This window comes from Dama dama, chromosome 22 (genome assembly GCF_033118175.1).
Source record: "Dama dama isolate Ldn47 chromosome 22, ASM3311817v1, whole genome shotgun sequence".
NCBI lineage: Eukaryota > Metazoa > Chordata > Mammalia > Artiodactyla > Cervidae > Dama > Dama dama.
This window is the reverse complement of record NC_083702.1, coordinates 50,757,588-50,774,131: the sequence shown is the minus strand read 5'-3', so window position 1 is coordinate 50,774,131 and position 16,544 is coordinate 50,757,588. Positions and strand designations below refer to the sequence as shown.

Below are 16,544 nucleotides of genomic sequence, written 5' to 3'. Positions count from 1 at the left end.
GTGCTACTCTCTATGGGCTCCTCTTTAAAATTTTATTTTGATTGGAGTATAGTTGATATTGAGTGTTGTGTTAGTTTCAGCTGCACAGCAGAATGAATCAACTGTACATATAGCCGCTCTTTCCCCATATAGGTCATACCGAGTATTGAGTAGCGTTTCCTGTGCTATGCAGTAGATGCTTATTGACTATTTTATATATAGTAGTATGTAGATGTCCATCGCAATCTCCCAATTTATTCCTCCTCCATTTCCCATGAGTTTGCTTTCTATATCTGTGTAACCATACATTTGTTTTCTATATCTGTGTCTCTGTTTCTGTTTTATAAATAATTTCATTTGTACTGTTTTTTTTTTTTTTTCAGATTCCACATGTAAGCAGCAGCATATATTTGTCTTTCTCTGTCTGACTCTATGGGCTCTTGATTTAGAATTTTAGGTTCTGGACAAATCTTAAAGTTGTGGAGACCTTTTTAAGACTTTCCATTGTGAATTTGTTTCCCTATGTCTGTCTGTGGGGGTTGGTTTGAGACTTGTTTGTGTGGGTCCCAACTTACAAGACATATGGTCCTTCTTGTGTATGGATGCCACAAATCCACAGTTCATGCAGCACTCTCTGGATGTTGCCAGGTACCAGGAGGGACTGTGATGGAGCCCAGGGTTCCCTGCACTGGGAAGCCAGCAGGGCCCAGGCCCTTCATCGGCAATTCTGGGTCATCATTTCCATACCAAGTGCTTTATGACTTGTTATCTTCTCACTTGAGTGTTCAAGCCAATGGTTATTGACTGAATGTGCACCTTGCACATTAGAGGTACTAAGTAAAAGTATATAAATCCTGGCTAGCACAGCAGTAATCATGACTTATAATAATGACTCATATTTCTTGGGCACTTAGGGTGTACCACCCACCATTCCAGGTTCTTTACTTGGATTATCTCATTTCACCTGCCCACCACCCTATTAAGTAGATGCTCTGAGATCTCCATTTTACAGATGAAGCCAAGGCCAAAGAGTTTACAAACTCACCCACAGTCACAACTGGAAAGTAGGGGCAAGGACTGGATCCTAGGGTGGTCTTTAGTAACTTCTAGAAGTGGACAGATGTTATAAGGTAAGATGGGAGAATGGAGGCCAAAATCAATTTCACTCAAAAATTTTTTTTCAAGGAAATGAAATTTTCTACCCAGAACTGTCATATTTCAGATAGCACCCAGGAAAAGTTTTCTTTCATAACTTTAGGTTTTAGGTTGAGAAATAACCTAGACTCAGTCTTCTGGTCCATGAGCCACGAGTCATCACATGACAACCACATTTCCTCTTGTTTAGTGCGGGAGGGTGGGGGGTTATCATTCTGTATTTCCTGCCTGCAGCCAGTATGTGGAGGGGTAGGAGTTCACACATAAATTTGGCAACAGTGTGGTCATGTTTTCTGTGCATCACTTCCCAGCACAGCCTCCAACGGGCCTTAAATTCTCAGAAAACACAAAGGCCTGTGGTTATCTCTGTGTCTGTAAACTGGGGACCCCGTGTGCTCTAAGGCTGTCACGGCAGAGAAGAACCTTGGAGACCAGTGGCTCCCATCCTTCCATTTTGCAAATGAGATGCAAGCCTTCAAGTGACTCATCCTGCTGGGTTTTAAATGTGGATGAAACATGTGCTGTTAGAAAAGTGGGTTCAGAGAAATTCCTGGACCTCTCATCCTGGTCCATGATTTGGCCTCAGCCAAACTTCCTTCCTCCCCAACCTGCTGCCTCGGGACCATCAATCAGCGGTTGCTTCCTACAGCAAACATGCTTCCTTCTGCTCGAACCACATCGGAAGCTCTGTCTGCGTCCAAGGGTGGGGCCAGTGAGTGCCTTAAAGAGCCTCATTTGTCTGTTGTGTTCTGGTTAAGATTGGGGCGGGACTCACCCCCCACCATCCAGGAAGCTAAGTGCGCCCAGTCCGTTCATGAGTCATTTAACAACCTTTTCTGGAGCACTCGCTATAATTATATGATGAATAATAGTAACTATATTTATATAATGCTTCTGTGTACTTGGCTCTGTGATAAGTGCTGTCTTACATCAGTACCCAAGACTTGATCCCAGGGCTGGACTGGGCAGGAGAGGCACCTGGCCTTTAACTTGGAGGAGGGGTTGGGGCTGCCCTGTAGGGAGGGAAAGCCCCAGGAAGACCATCGCTGGGAAGACACAGGCCAGAACAGGCACCATCTGTGTCCACTTGGGTCCCTGCCCCCATCTCTGCCACCTGCACAGGCTTTCCTAGCCCTGTCTTGCGAGAAGATCCCTTTCTACCTCTCTTTACTGCCCCCGCCCACCCCTCATCCATACCACTTTCACAAAATTCTACCACATATTGTTTTTTGTTTGTTTGTCTCTAAATTTATTTATTTTTAATTGAAGGATCATTGCTTTACAGAATTGTGTTTTTTTCTGCCAAACATCAGCATGATTCAGCCCTCCCCATCCCACCCCTCCAGGCTGTTACAGAGCCCCAGTTTTAGTTTCCTGAGTCCTACAGCAAATTCCCATTGGCTGTCTATTTTATATATGGTAATATCTACCATGTATTTTTGATTTAATACCAATGTGTAGAAATCACAATTTAGGTCACAACTGGGTTGATTCCATGTGGGAAGCTAATGAGACTGCTGGAAGTTCTCAAGAGTCATTTTGTCTAAGAGCAATTCTCTCCCCATTCAGGTGGGCTCATACTCTTGGGACTCTGGGTAAAGATTTAAATATAAATGATTCCCATGTAGTCACAGGAACTCGATTGAGCAGAGAAAGGTTTGGAAAGAAAGAGCAAGCAAGATTTAGTTTTCATTAAAATAACATGGTGCCTATAAATAAGGTGAGACTCAGTTAATAGCTTTCTATTCAAGGGGACTTGGCACTCTGGAGACTATGTATGGGGGTCCTTGAAAATTAAGACATTCCTTTCTAGTCAGCTTTTGTTCATTCTGAGGGCTGAATTAATTCATTTGTAGTTTTCAATCAGCTAAAACTATTGTTACTTTTTTAAAGTTATCTTCACTATTGTTTCCTCTTGGGTAAGAATAAAAGTTGACTTCTGACTTGTGAAAAATGGAAGCATTAAAACCGATATCCAAGGTCATCTTCTGGCCCGTCATGGAGCAAACAGTGTGAAACAGCCTACTTTCAAAGAGAGAGGAATATCTTGGAAAACTTCCCCGAGTATAGAGAGGTCCCACAAAGATGTTCATTGTGGCACTGTTTATAACAGGGGATTGTTCAGAGAATCAAATAAACTATGTTCGTCAAACTATGAACTATGATGTTCTAATTAGGAAGAACAAGGTAGATCTAAGTCTAATAAAGTAAAGCCATAGTCTACTGTTGAAGGAGAAAAGCTAAAAAATACTTTCGGTCCAATACCATATATCCTAAGACAATTGCCATATATTTTCTGTGGATGCATTTATAACAGAGGCATATGAATGTACAGAAAATAGTCTGGGAGGATTTTAATCAAACCAAAAGCAGTACCTATATCTAAAAAGGTAAGAGGGGACCAGGAGTGACCCAGGGAGTCCCACCCTCCTTGGTCCTTAGAGTGGGAAGCCAGAGGACGAAGCTGTTGGCCTGAATGCTCCCTGACCAGCTGTGTGAAGTTGGACATTGGAATTGGCTCTGCCCACCCCTGAAGTCAGGCATCATTCACCCAGGCAGTGTGTGCGCCAGTCTAACAGAACACAACGTTGTAATAACCGTAAGGGGATCCAGCATCCTTACATAGCACCTGCAGTTTGTCAAGTAGCATTCTAAGTGTTTTATGCATGTTAACTCATTGAATCCTCACAACCAACCTATGCTATTAACTATTATTATTTCCATTTTACAGAGGAGGAAATTGAGACACAGAGAGGTTAAGCCATTTATCCATTGCCACACTGCTAGAAAATGGAAGGACCAAGTCAGAGCTGTACACTTAAGCTGCTGTTCAGACACAGGATGGTAATATGTACTGATGAGCATCTTTCGTGTCCGGGGATGCTTTTGAGAATGAAGTTGTTGTTTAGTCATTTCTGCTTCTTTGCGACCCCTTGGGCTGTAGCCTGCCAGGCTCCTCTGTCCATGGGATTTTCCTGGCCAGTATACTGGAGTGGGTTGCCATGTCTTTCTCTAAGGGATCTTCCTGACCCAGGGATCAAACCCACATCTCCTGTTTGGCAGGAGGATTTTTTTTTTTAACCACCTAGCCACTAGGGAAGTCCTTTTGCGGACGAAGGGGGCCATTGTTAACACTTACACAGATCGCTAGGCCTGAGCTGAAGCAGCCTGGTCACACCAGGGTGTGTGGTCACTAAAGTGTTTCTTGCCCCTGACAGAATGGCACCTGCCTTTGTAGAGCTGGCTGCTCAGGAGATGGGAGATGAGTAAGTGGCAGCATTAACACAGTGCGTCATTTGCTATCACGTGGGGTCACAGTGGCTGGGAGAAAAACAGCAGCACAGAGAAGGGCCCCTGATTTGGTCTCTGGGAATCAGAGAGGGCTTCCTGGAGGAAGGGACAACTAAGTTGACACTCTTAGATGAGTAGGAGTTAGGCAGGCAGAGCCGAGTGTGTTGTGGCGAGAGCTGACCTTGGAAAGACACCAAGGCTTGGGTCTAGAGAGAACATCTCTGGCCTCGGGCACACCCCCTCCCCTCTGGAACCTCAAGTCAAATTAGATACGGTTTATATCCTGGGTCTGCAAACGTTTTCTTAGGGCTAGATAGTAAACATTGTCGGTTTTGTGGACCAAGAGGCAAAATTGAGGCTGTTGTGTGGAAACCTACATAACTGTGTCAATGTAATCACTTAAAGTATAAGAATCACTCTTAGCCCTAGGACCCCAAAATGGGGCAACTGATTGAATTTGTCCCTGGGTGGTTTTGCCACATTTACCATCTTGCCCAGGTTTAACTGGCGTATCTATTCGTCAAGAAGCTTTGCCGAGTATTACATAGATGATGGTGTAGAGTCAGGTACATGACATGGTTCAAAACCCAAAGACCCAGCAGCCCTGAGTTCAAAATCATCTCTGCCACTCACCAGCCGGAGGGTTCCCACACGCCTCGAAACCTCCCGGAATCTCGGCTTCCTCAACTTGTGAGATGCAGGTGACACCCCCCTACTTCCTGGGGCTGCTGGGTGACCCAGTGAGCACCCATTGGTTATGTCCCCTTTCCTCTTGTTCAACATCCATCACACACTGATTCTGTGCCCGGCACTGCGCCAGGCTCTGAGAGGTCAGAGCTATACCTGGCAGCCAGGACACCATTCACAGTTTCTTTAGTTTTTTCACGGTTTCTTTAAAACGTGTTTTTGGTGGTCATTTCTGTGCAAAACCTGGGCCCATGGTCAGGCGCACAAGCTCTTGTTCCACCACCGCCCTGGTGGAAAGAATGAGTGTGACATAGGATGTGCCTTCCCCTGCGTCTCCGGCCAGGATTCTACCTGGGATCGTGTTTACTTCAGTAATATGAAGCCTGAATGTGATGGAATGGGTGTGAGGTTCTTTGAACTCCTGGGATAAAAAAAAAAAAACCAAGATGTCACCAAAGCCTTCATCTCTGGCATGAGTCCTGGGGGTGAGTGGAGAGTGATTAAAGCCCATTGGTATCTTCCTTTTTCTCAGAACTTTCTGCCCTCCCTGTGTGCTTAGTCAGAGTGACTTTCAGTTCTCATCTTTGATGTGGGGATGAGAGTTCCTCAGACCTAAGTCAGATTCCCAGCCCCCACACTGCAGAAGTTAGGAGCTTCCACTTGGCTGAGAGAGTTCCCACCAGACTCTTTGCTGGCAGGAGAAGATTCTGGAAGTTGTTGGTCTGTGAATCAGCTCTTGGGATGTTGCAACAGCTAGGGGCCTGGGGAGTTCTTTAGAGATAGATAAATTGCCCTCAAATCCTGGCATTGTCATTTACCAGTAAACTGTGTGACCTTGAGCATGTCACAGGACCTCTGTGAACCTCAGCTTTGCGCATCTGTAAAATGCACGTGATATAGCCCATTCACTTGGTTTGCCATGAGGACCAACTAGTGACCATTCTTAGCAGCTAATGAGTACTTCCTGTATGCCAGCTACTGTGCTGAGAGCTCGGCTCTTGAAGATGCTATGAGGTGAAGGTATTGATCATAGAGAGGTTTCATGTCTCTTCCAAGAACTTAGTCAATTTGGTTCCAGAATCAAACATCGTTAATCATTAGTTGACATTGCCCCATTAAGAGAGAGAAAACTTGAAAACAGAAACATAGTCCTCAAAAACGTGTGTGTGTGTGTGTGGCAGAGGGGAGGTCGTGTAGTTCTGCTTCATGAGCAAGCATGTCTTCAGCACCCACTCTGCAAAGACCTGGACACGTAAAGACACGGAGGCACTGCTCTTTGCAACGAGGAGGGCGCTCCAGGCAGACACTTCTGTCTTGTTCTGTAACTAGTGAGAAGGATGCTTCCTTGCACTCAACTCTATCTCCCTGTGCTTTAACTGACTCTCAAAGCATTTTGAAAATTCTGCGTCAGAATTTTTGGTGTTTGGCCAGAGGTGGGGAGGCATCCTTGTGCAGAAGCAGCCCATGTGCCCTGTCCCACTTCTCCTTTCTCGGGCATGTCCGGTCCTTGCCACACGCAGGCGTGACTTGGATGTGAGATGGCTGTGCAGTCATGCTCTAGAGCCGGAACAGTGGGAGAGTCTGGGAAAGTAACATTGGTGAAGGTGAACATGTGGAGAGGACCTGGTGTAAATGAATGCCGTGACCCCCTCCCCACCCCTACTTGGCAGCAGTGCTGGGCTGAGAAAGGGATGCACAGGAAAGGAGTTTATTTTGCCCTCACCAGAGCAGTCATTCCGAGTGTACAGAATATGGTGTTAGACCCCAGGGGGACCCCTAGGTATGTTAAATCACCATCTGCACCCCCTTTGCTGTGTGAAGCCCTCAGTTGGTAGGGGGCTTGGTGAACAGTTTCTAAGCCTTCTGCTTCGTTTCCATGCACTGCATTTCTTTTTCTTTCCCCCCTCCCTTTCCCACCTCCCCTTTCCCGCCTCCCGTTTCCCTTCCTCCCTACTTCCTCCCTTCTTTTCTCAATTTGGGAAATTTTTGAAGATAAAGGAAAGCCTGCATGTGCATACTAGGTTGCTAAGTCATGTCTGACTCTTTGTGACCCCCTGGACTGTCTGTCATCCGCCAGGCTCCTCTGTCCATGGAATTCTCCAGGCAAGAATATTGGAGTGGGTTACCATTTCATTCTCCAGGGGATCTTCTCAACCCAGGGATCGAACCAGGGTCTCCTGCATTGGCAGGCAGATTCTTCACCATTGAGCCACCTGGGAATCCCAAAGGGAAACATAGCAAATGATATATTGATAATAAGCACTCTTTTATTCACCATCCCACATTAACGAATATAACATCTTGGCATCTTTGCTTCAGTTCTTTTATAGGTCTGCCATATAATAGAAATAAATTGTCATCAACGTAGAAATCCCTTTTGAACCTCTTCTTTGCCCCTCTCCTCTCAATCTTGTATATGAATTTACTACAAATCTCAGTCTATGTTTTTACACTCTAACTTCCACTATATGTAGTCATATATAATATATAGTTCAGGTGTGTGTGTCCACAATTCATATAGATGCCATCATCCTGAATATGTTTTTCTTCAATTTGCCTGTTCCACTCCACCCTGTGTTTTGAGGGTCAGTCCCATGGATCTTTTGGTTTAATTGCTTCATATGACCATGCCACATTTTATTTACCCATCTCTCTATAGATGGAAACCTAGGTTGCTCCCAAGTTTGCATCATTAGAAACAGCACAGATTTGAACATTCTGGTGCATGGCCACCTCCAGATATAAGAGTTTCTCTACAGTCTGTGTACCAGCAGTGGGCAAGGGCTTCTGTTTCCCTGTATCCTCCCAGCCACTTGATTTGGCAGATGTTTTGCCCTTCTTATGACCTCTCTATTGAAAAAATTGTAAACTAAGGGAAAAATGAGGAGCTGGTACAGAAATATCATCAGCCCACTAAAAGGAATATCTTGTCAATCCCAAGATTCGGCATCCTCCTTCCACAGGCTCTTAAGAGATCCTGGCTTCATGAGCCTCTTCCCATTTTCCTGGAACTTTTCAGCCTTTAGCACAACAGCGTGGCTTATTGGCCTCAGCCAAGTAAAGGGTGACTCCCTACAGCAATTTCACCAAGTCTTGACTTTCTTCCTCTGGGTTGTTTGAAAACCATCTGTGCTTCATCTCCCACCTGCTGTCAGCACTTGGTCCAAGTCTCATTACCTGCCTCTCACCAGCTGACCCTCAGCCTTACTGGCCTCCTGGCTTCAATTTCCCCTCCCCCACTATAAGACTTCCATTCATTTCGCATGACCATGTATCAGCCACTTTATCCATCCATCACTGACCAAAGCTGTGCTGTGTGCATCTGCGTAACTACAGCTGTGGCCCCTGTTACCTGGTGGACTGAATCCACATGCCTTAGTCTGGCCTTCAGGGCATTTCACCATCCCAGCTCCAGCCCCTTTCCCCAGCAAACTCTCCACCTTCTCCACCCCAGGCATCCAAACTCCTTGCCCACAGTTCTCCAAACACTCAGAACACTGTCCTCACTCCCTCTGCCAAGGTTCCCGGTCTCTACCTATTAAACACTTCATAGAGGCTGGAGGCTCAGCTTGGTTCCTATCAGAGGGGCTTCTCCTATGCTCCAGGGCAGATCTGATTTTTTCCTTCCTGTGTTCACACAGGGCTTTGTACATTGTTACCCATCTTGGCAGCAACTGTGCAAACTCTTCAAGAGCATGGCCCATCCTCATTCACCTCTGTAACCTCAGGGCCGAGGGGTGTGTCTGGCATACGGAAGGCGCTTAAGTAAAGCTTTTAATGAATATCTCCCAACGCCTTCATTGCTGAACTTACCAGTTCAGCATAGGTATCACTGCCACCCAACTGTCCATTGTTTGTTAAGGAAGTTTTCTGTTGAGCAAATTAGTGCTGGCAGCATGTCAGGTTTGTTTGCTTAATCTTAAAATAATTGATTAAAGAGATTAAATCAATCAAAATTAAAACTTAAAGGATTTAATATAATGTGTGCCAATGACTCTATTTTTTTTTTTAATTAGTTGGAGGCTAATTACTTCACAACATTTCAGTGGGTTTTGTCATACATTGATATGAATCAGCCATAGATTTACACGTATTCCCCATCCCAATCCCCCCTCCCACCTCCCTCTCCACCCGATTCCTCTGGGTCTTCCCAGTGCACCAGGCCCGAGCACTTGTCTCATGCATCCCACCTGGGCTGGTGATCTGTTTCACCATAGATAGTATACATGCTGTTCTTTTGAAATATCCCACCCTCACCTTCTCCCACAGAGTTCAAAAGTCTGTTCTGTATTTCTGTGTCTCTTTTTCTGTTTTGCATATAGGGTTATCGTTACCATCTTTCTAAATTCCATATATATGTGTTAGCATGCTGTAATGTTCTTTATCTTTCTGGCTTACTTCACTCTGTATAAGGGGCTCCAGTTTTATCCATCTCATTAGGACTGATTCAAATGAATTCTTTTTAATGGCTGAGTAATATTCCATGGTGTATATGTACCACAGCTTCCTTATCCATTCATCTGCTGATGGGCATCTAGGTTGCTTCCATGTCCTGGCTATTATAAACAGTGCTGCGATGAACATTGGGGTGCACGTGTCTCTTTCAGATCTGGTTTCCTTGGTGTGTATGCCCAGAAGTGGGATTGCTGGGTCATATGGCAGTTCTATTTCCAGTTTTTTAAGAAATCTCCACACTGTTCTCCATAGCGGCTGTACTAGTTTGCATTCCCACCAACAGTGTAAGAGAGTTCCCTTTTCTCCACACCCTCTCCAGCATTTGTTGCTTGTAGACTTTTGGATAGCAGCCATCCTGACTGGCATGTAATGGTACCTCATTGTGGTTTTGATTTGCATTTCTCTGATGATGAGTGATGTTGAGCATCTTTTCATGTGTTTGTTAGCCATCTGTAGGTCTTCTTTGGAGAAATGTCTGTTTAGTTCTTTGGCCCATTTTTTGATTGGGTCATTTATTTTTCTGGAATTGAGCTTCAGGAGTTGCTTGTATATTTTTGAGATTAATCCTTTGTCTGTTTCTTCATTTGCTATTATTTTCTCCCAATCTGAGGGCTGTCTTTTCACCTTACTTATAGTTTCCTTTGTTGTGCAAAAGCTTTTAAGTTTCATTAGGTCCCATTTGTTTATTTTTGCTTTTATTTCCAATATTCTGGGAGGTGGGTCATAGAGGATCTTGCTGTGATTTATGTCGGAGAGTGTTTTGCCTATGTTCTCCTCTAGGAGTTTTATAGCTTCTGGTCTTACATTTAGATCTTTAATCCATTTTGAGTTTATTTTTGTGTATGGTGTTAGAAAGTGTTCTAGTTTCATTCTTTTACAAGTGGTTGACCAGTTTTCCCAGCACCACTTGTTAAAGAGGTTGTCTTTTTTCCATTGTATATCCTTGCCTCCTTTGTCAAAGATAAGGTATCCATAGGTTTGTGGATTTATCTCTGGGCTTTCTATTCTTTTCCACAATGACTCTATTTTTAATCTGGAAATCTTATCTAAAGCAAGCACTCTCTACTTGAAAACTCTTTTTCAAAGTAATTCAGCTGAATGTTATCAGATGTTGTCTTTAATGCAGATCAAACTTTTCCTAGTCCATAGGAATTTGAGAAGGGGCCTTACTGGCTATCTGGTTGATGTTTATTAAGCTGCATTTTAGGAGTTCACTGTTTCCATAATGGTGAGCTATATCAGAATCCCCTGGAATACTGGTTAAACTACAGAGTCCCAGGCCTCACCCCAGATCTACTGAACTGAATCTCTGAGTAGGAACTGGCAATCAGTATTTTTAACAAATTCTGCACGTGCTCCCAATACACAGTGAGATGGAGAACCATAGTCCCAGATCTATGCTCTCCAATATGGTAGCCACTGGTCACATGAGGCCACTGAGCCCTTGAATTGTAGTCAGTTCAATGTGAGATGTGCTATTAGTGTTAAATACACACTGCATTTCAAAGACTTAGTACCCTCACAAAAGAGAACACATCATTAATATTTGTTAAATATTGATGACATAATAAAACAGTAATATTTTGGATCTTTTGAGATAAGTTATTGATATCACCCATTTCTTTTTATTCTTTTCATGTGGCTGTTAGAACACTTTAAAGTACCATTGTGGCCTGCATTGCATCTCTATGGGCTGGCTCCGGTCTGGATTGTCACTAGGAACATGGTCCTTACCTCCTGGTACATTTCAGACAGTAAATTTCATCACATGTCTGTTAGATGAATGAATGAATGAATGAATGAAGTCGATCAGTAACACATGGCTTCCTCTTACCTACTGTGGGACCTCAGACAAGCTGTTTCACTTCCCTGGGCCTCCGTTTTCTCATCTGTAAAATAAGCAGAGTAACCAGAGCCCCCGTTCTCTGCCTTCAGATAGGTCTCTTCAGTGATTTGGAGAAGGGATTTTAGTCTTCCACTTCCAGGGACTGCAAAGTGTTGCTTATTGGGGGCAGGGAATAATGGCGTCCCCAGCTGACTGAGTGGTAAGGTCAGAGCCTCACTGGAACCCTCTATGATTTCATATTCCATTGTAACCCTTCCCAGATTGCCTCTGGGTTTCACTTAGAACCGTGAATAGTCTTACTGCAGTGCCCATCTTTCTTACAGCTGTCCCCACATAACTTCTGGAATTTATTATTCATTTTTATCCCCTCACACATAATTTATGACTCAACTCTAGAAATATCAGGTTACACATCAGTGTTTTTTTTTTCCCCCGCCTACATTTTCTTTGAAAATTATGTATTCATGAGGCTCTGTGGTGGTCAAATGAACAATTTCCGAAATCAGATCATCTGGGTTCAAGTTCCATCCCCCCAACATCTTACTATTAGAATTATATGACTTTGGGCAAGTTACCTCAGTGCCTCATTTTCCTCATCTGCAAAGTGGGGGGAAAATGCTAATAATTAATTCATGTAAGATGGAGAGGGTTACATGAACATAATGTATGCAAAGCAATTAGCATGGTTCCTGGGACCTGGCAATATATTATTGTATATAATTATATCATAATTCATAAGTATGTGCTGTGCTAATTTGCTTCAGTCATATCCGACTCTTTGTCACCCTGTGGAGCTGTAGCCGCCAGGCTCCTCTGCCCATGGGACTTTTCAGGCAAGAATACTGGAGTGGGTTGCCATGCCCTGCTCCAGGGGATCTTCCTAACCTAGGGATCGAATCCACATCTCTTAGGTCTCCTGCACTTTGCCACGAGTGCCACCTGAGAAGCCCAATTCATAAATATATTATATTTCATATCATATATCATAAATACCAAATATCATAAATATATTTTATATATATATATACATATATATGATTGTACTGTGCTTAGTCACTCAGTCGTGTCTGACTCTTTGTGACCCCAGGCTCCTCTGTCCATGAGGATCTCCAGGCAAGAATCCTAGAGTGGGTTGCCATGCCCTCCTCCAGGGGATCTTCCCAACCCAGAGATCAAACCCAGGTCTTGTGCATTGTGAGTGGATTCTTTACCATCTGAGTCACCAGGGAAACCCACATATGATTATGGTATTGATTATATTTTCAAAACGTGTATTCCATACCCACTCTACGCCAGACATTTTGGGATATTGCTCAATATTCGAGACAGAGAAAGTTTCACCCCCATTACAGTAGCTTTTGGGGAAAATGGCATAGCAAAAAGATCAAGGGTGTGAGCAGCCATAAGATTCACAAAGAAAAAGTCAGAGGAGCTGGCCAGGCAAAAAATGTAACAATAACAAAAATAATAATAATAATGCTAAATGCCTGCCATAGTCTAGTCGGATTACACTCTGGCTACATACATGCTCTCATTTCATCTTTATAATTGTTCTGTTTGACACATGAGAAAGCTGAATTTCAAAGGCTGAGCCCAAGGTTGACTTACTACCAAGTGGCGGAGCTGAATCTAAACTCAACGCTCCACCCACAAGTCCACTGTTCTTTCTTCCACCTCTAGTTCTCTCCATTCAAGTGATGGGATCATTTCTTCTGGTGCGTCTGAAAATTTTCTTTTCCTATAATAAGACACTTTCCTCCCCAACATTATTGAAGACCAGGTGAAAACAAATCACTGAGGTTAAAACCAGTAGCCCCCGCTTTCTGTGAAATGTACCCCTCAGGCACATTGTGGGTAGGCTGTTCTTTTAGTATCAGGGGTCTGGCGAGGGTTAAAGCTGGGCTGCCTGGGTAGGTGGAGCTCCCTGTCATGCATGAGGCTAGGAGAGGCTAAAGGTGCAGCATTCAGAAACAGTCCCCATTTTGAGAGACTGGTGAGGTCCCTCCAGGTGAGACTTTAGGGAAAAGTCAGAGATGGAGCTGGAAATCAGACAGGAAGCGGGAACCTACGCTGCTTAAAGTCCAGTTAGCATGTTCACTTCTGGTCGGACTGGGCAGGGAAGACAGATCCTCTTGTCCACTTGGGGGCTGGGACATGGCAGGGGCACAGGGTGACCCTGGCCACAGACCATCCTGTGTTTCCCTCCCCAAGTCCGAGGCTCCGCTGTTCCTCTGAGCCGACCTCTCTTGGGGTTAGGGTCATGGCGGGCTCAGCAGGCAGTTGCTCCTGGTAGCCAGGCTGGACTAGAGCGGGCAGGACTCACAGATCCACGTGCTGTTCCACGCACATGGTCGTCAAGCTCGCCTTGGATTCTGAAAGTCCATCTTGTATTCGTTCAACAAGCAGCCTGAGAAATTCTTCTCTCTTCCGTTTTCAGAGATCCTTGGAGAGAGTTTCTCCACCTTGGGTAAGTCACAATAGCGTCTCCTTCACCTTGCTGTTTACAAGTTATCTATGGCCCCACTTCAGAGACAACCTAATGCCAACATATTCCAGGCGCTTGGTAAACAATAAATGCTAACTATTAGGGAGTGCTTACTGCGTGACAGATAGCATTTTAGGTCATGCTCTACTGTTTCATTGAATCCTCTCAGCAAATCTGTAAGAGTTCACAGTAGCCCTAATTTAGAGATAATGGAAATGGCACAGAGAGGTTGAGTCCTTTGCCCAAAGTCCCACAGCCAGTGAGGTCAGAAATCCTGGTGGCCCCAAACCTGAGCTCTGAACGTGACCACGAAGATGCAGACCTCTGGGATGGATGTTGGAGGACTGAGCCCAGGTGAAGCCTCAGGGTCCCTCAGGAAGCTTTGAGAAGGGCTGAGGCAGCCCTGCTTCCCAGGAAATTGAATGACCGCCAGCCTGCTGCAGTGGATCCTCTCTCCCCTGCTCCCTCAGCTCCTGCCCAGATCCCTCCCTGCCCCCAGCAGTGTCTGAAAGCACGGTGGAGACATTAACTGGTCCCCTGTTATTCATCTTAGCTGGTGTTGGCTCAGGCAGTGCAGTTTAGACACCCTTCCAGGGGCAGACAGCGGGTCAGCGAGAGTCGATGATGGATTCCAGCACACGGGACGCCGTTCAGGTTGGATGCACGCTTGGCGTTCAAGTCTTCCTCGTGCACTAGCAGCTGCTGGGTGCTGCCCCCCCGGGGCGCCTGGGGGCTCAGCAGGCAGGTGGTCAGGGCTGGTCCCGGGTCTCTGCTCTCCAGGTTCTCCTGGGTCTTCCCTTATCATCATGCCCTCCCATGCCTGCTGGCTCTCACAGAGCCGAGACTTTTTGTTTCTGGCTACATTTGCTGCAGCCGTGTCAGCTGCACACAATCGGGTATTTGTTGAATGAAGCACCGGCAGTTCCTGTTCAGAGTATTGTTTGGCTGACACAGGGGGCCCCCTGGACTTCAGTCTTCTCTTCCATCTGCTTCTTGGATGTCTTCATTGGACACTGCACGTTTAACATGCCAGAAACTGCAGAAAGCTGTTCAGCGCACATCTTCCACCTCAGGTCATGGCAGCCCCCTCCTTCCAGCTGTTCCGGGCAGAATCCTCAGAGCCCACGTGGACACTTCCTTTTTCATGCCACGTGTTCAACCCGTATGCAGTTCCTCTCAGCTCTGTCTTCAGTATAGCCCAGTAATGCAATGGCTGCTTCCCCCACCCCACCGCACCGCTGTCTCTTTCCTCCAGTCTCTCCTGGACCCTCCTAGCTTCCAGCCTTTTCCACCAAAGAACATTCAACTGCTTTGGCCAGAGCTCTTCTAGAATATAAGTGGGAGCCTGTCATTCTTGCACTCACATCTCCACCTCCCTGTGAAGGCCTGCGTCCTCCCCAAAGCCTGGGATACCTGGCATTCACTACCCCATTGCAGGCTCACTGTGGTTCTTTGAACAGGCCAGACACACACCTGATCGGCCTTGGTCTTGCTTCCCCAGATGTACTCCTAGTTAGCTTCCTCACTTTCTTCAGGCCTCTGCTGAGGAATCACTTGTGATGCTGTGAGGATTAATGAGTTAACATGGGGAAAGCATTCAGGATAGTGCCTGGCTCATTAGCTGTTAGTTACTGCTCCATTCTCATAATGGATCCTTAGGGCCTCATTCATAGCAGACACTCAGGTTGGTCACTGGGCTACATGTCCAGGGCCTGGCCCAATTGGCCTGTCACCAAATGGGAACTCACCCGTTTGTTGAACTGAAAATATAGAGATGAACAGAGTGAAGCAGAGTAGACCCGGCCTGGCACAGACCATGAGAACTTAACAGTTTGGGGGAAAGTTGGAAACCCATTGTTTCTGTGTCCTCCGGAGGTAAAATTTTGTGCCTGTCCCCACTGCCCCGACAGCTTGGGGAACTACCTTGGCTCGGGTCTTCCCCAGGGCCTCACCCTTACTTCCTGGCTGCAGCTCAAAGACATCAGGAAAGTCTTTGATGTCTCAAAGACTCCCATCAAAGATGAGGAGTGCTGGCAGGGACTGAACCCCTGAGCTGGCTTGTGGGGTGGCTGAGGGTGTGGGGAGAGGGAGCGGGTGACAGGATGGAGACAGCTCTCCCTGCAGAGGTGACCCCTTGTGCCGGGCCTGACCCCCCTCATCTCTCACACTTCTGGTTCTGGGAATTGTTGCTGGTCAGGTAGGGATTGAGAGTTGGGACCTTCTGCCTCAACTGTCACCACTTCTGGCCTTTGTTTTCTCGGCCCCTCCCCTCGAAGCTTTTGCCCTAAAGAGTCCAAAGATCAAGACTGTGGCTCGAGTCCCTTGGTCTCTTTCCAGGGCAGAAAAACCTCGTGAATCTGCTCTCTGTTTAGAGTAGCTTCTAATTTGAAGCAGCTGCTGTCCCCAAGCAAAACCACTCTGTAGGTGTCCCAGAACCCCAGCCCTCAGAGGTCTGCCCTGGTTAATTTGACCTCGGCTGTTTGTCCCTGAGGTGCAGAGGGAAATGGGAGGTTGTTGTGTCCCCTCCCTGGGCCCCCTTGACCCCTCGGATTGCCCCCGGGGGCATGCAAAGCTGCACACCCAGCTATCACTGCAGGGCACCCAATAGGGGGTACTAAGTGCAGAGTTTCTGCCTGTTTATGTTCC

The 16,544-nt window shown here is 45.9% G+C and overlaps 1 protein-coding gene across 5 annotated transcripts in view; it reads left to right on the top strand.

Annotated features, from left to right (window-relative positions):
- The window catches only part of CHST11 (carbohydrate sulfotransferase 11), a 268,035-nt gene that overhangs the window by 193,914 nt on the left and 57,577 nt on the right, over positions 1–16,544 (top strand). For 3 of the 5 annotated variants that reach the window (XM_061125478.1, XM_061125477.1, XM_061125476.1), the window contains exon 3: positions 13,851–13,880. The exons of the other annotated variants lie outside the window; for them this stretch is intronic. In XM_061125478.1, coding sequence (XP_060981461.1) covers positions 13,851–13,880 — 30 coding nt within the window. The remainder of the gene's footprint in view (positions 1–13,850; positions 13,881–16,544) is intronic. 5 annotated transcript variants of the gene reach the window in all.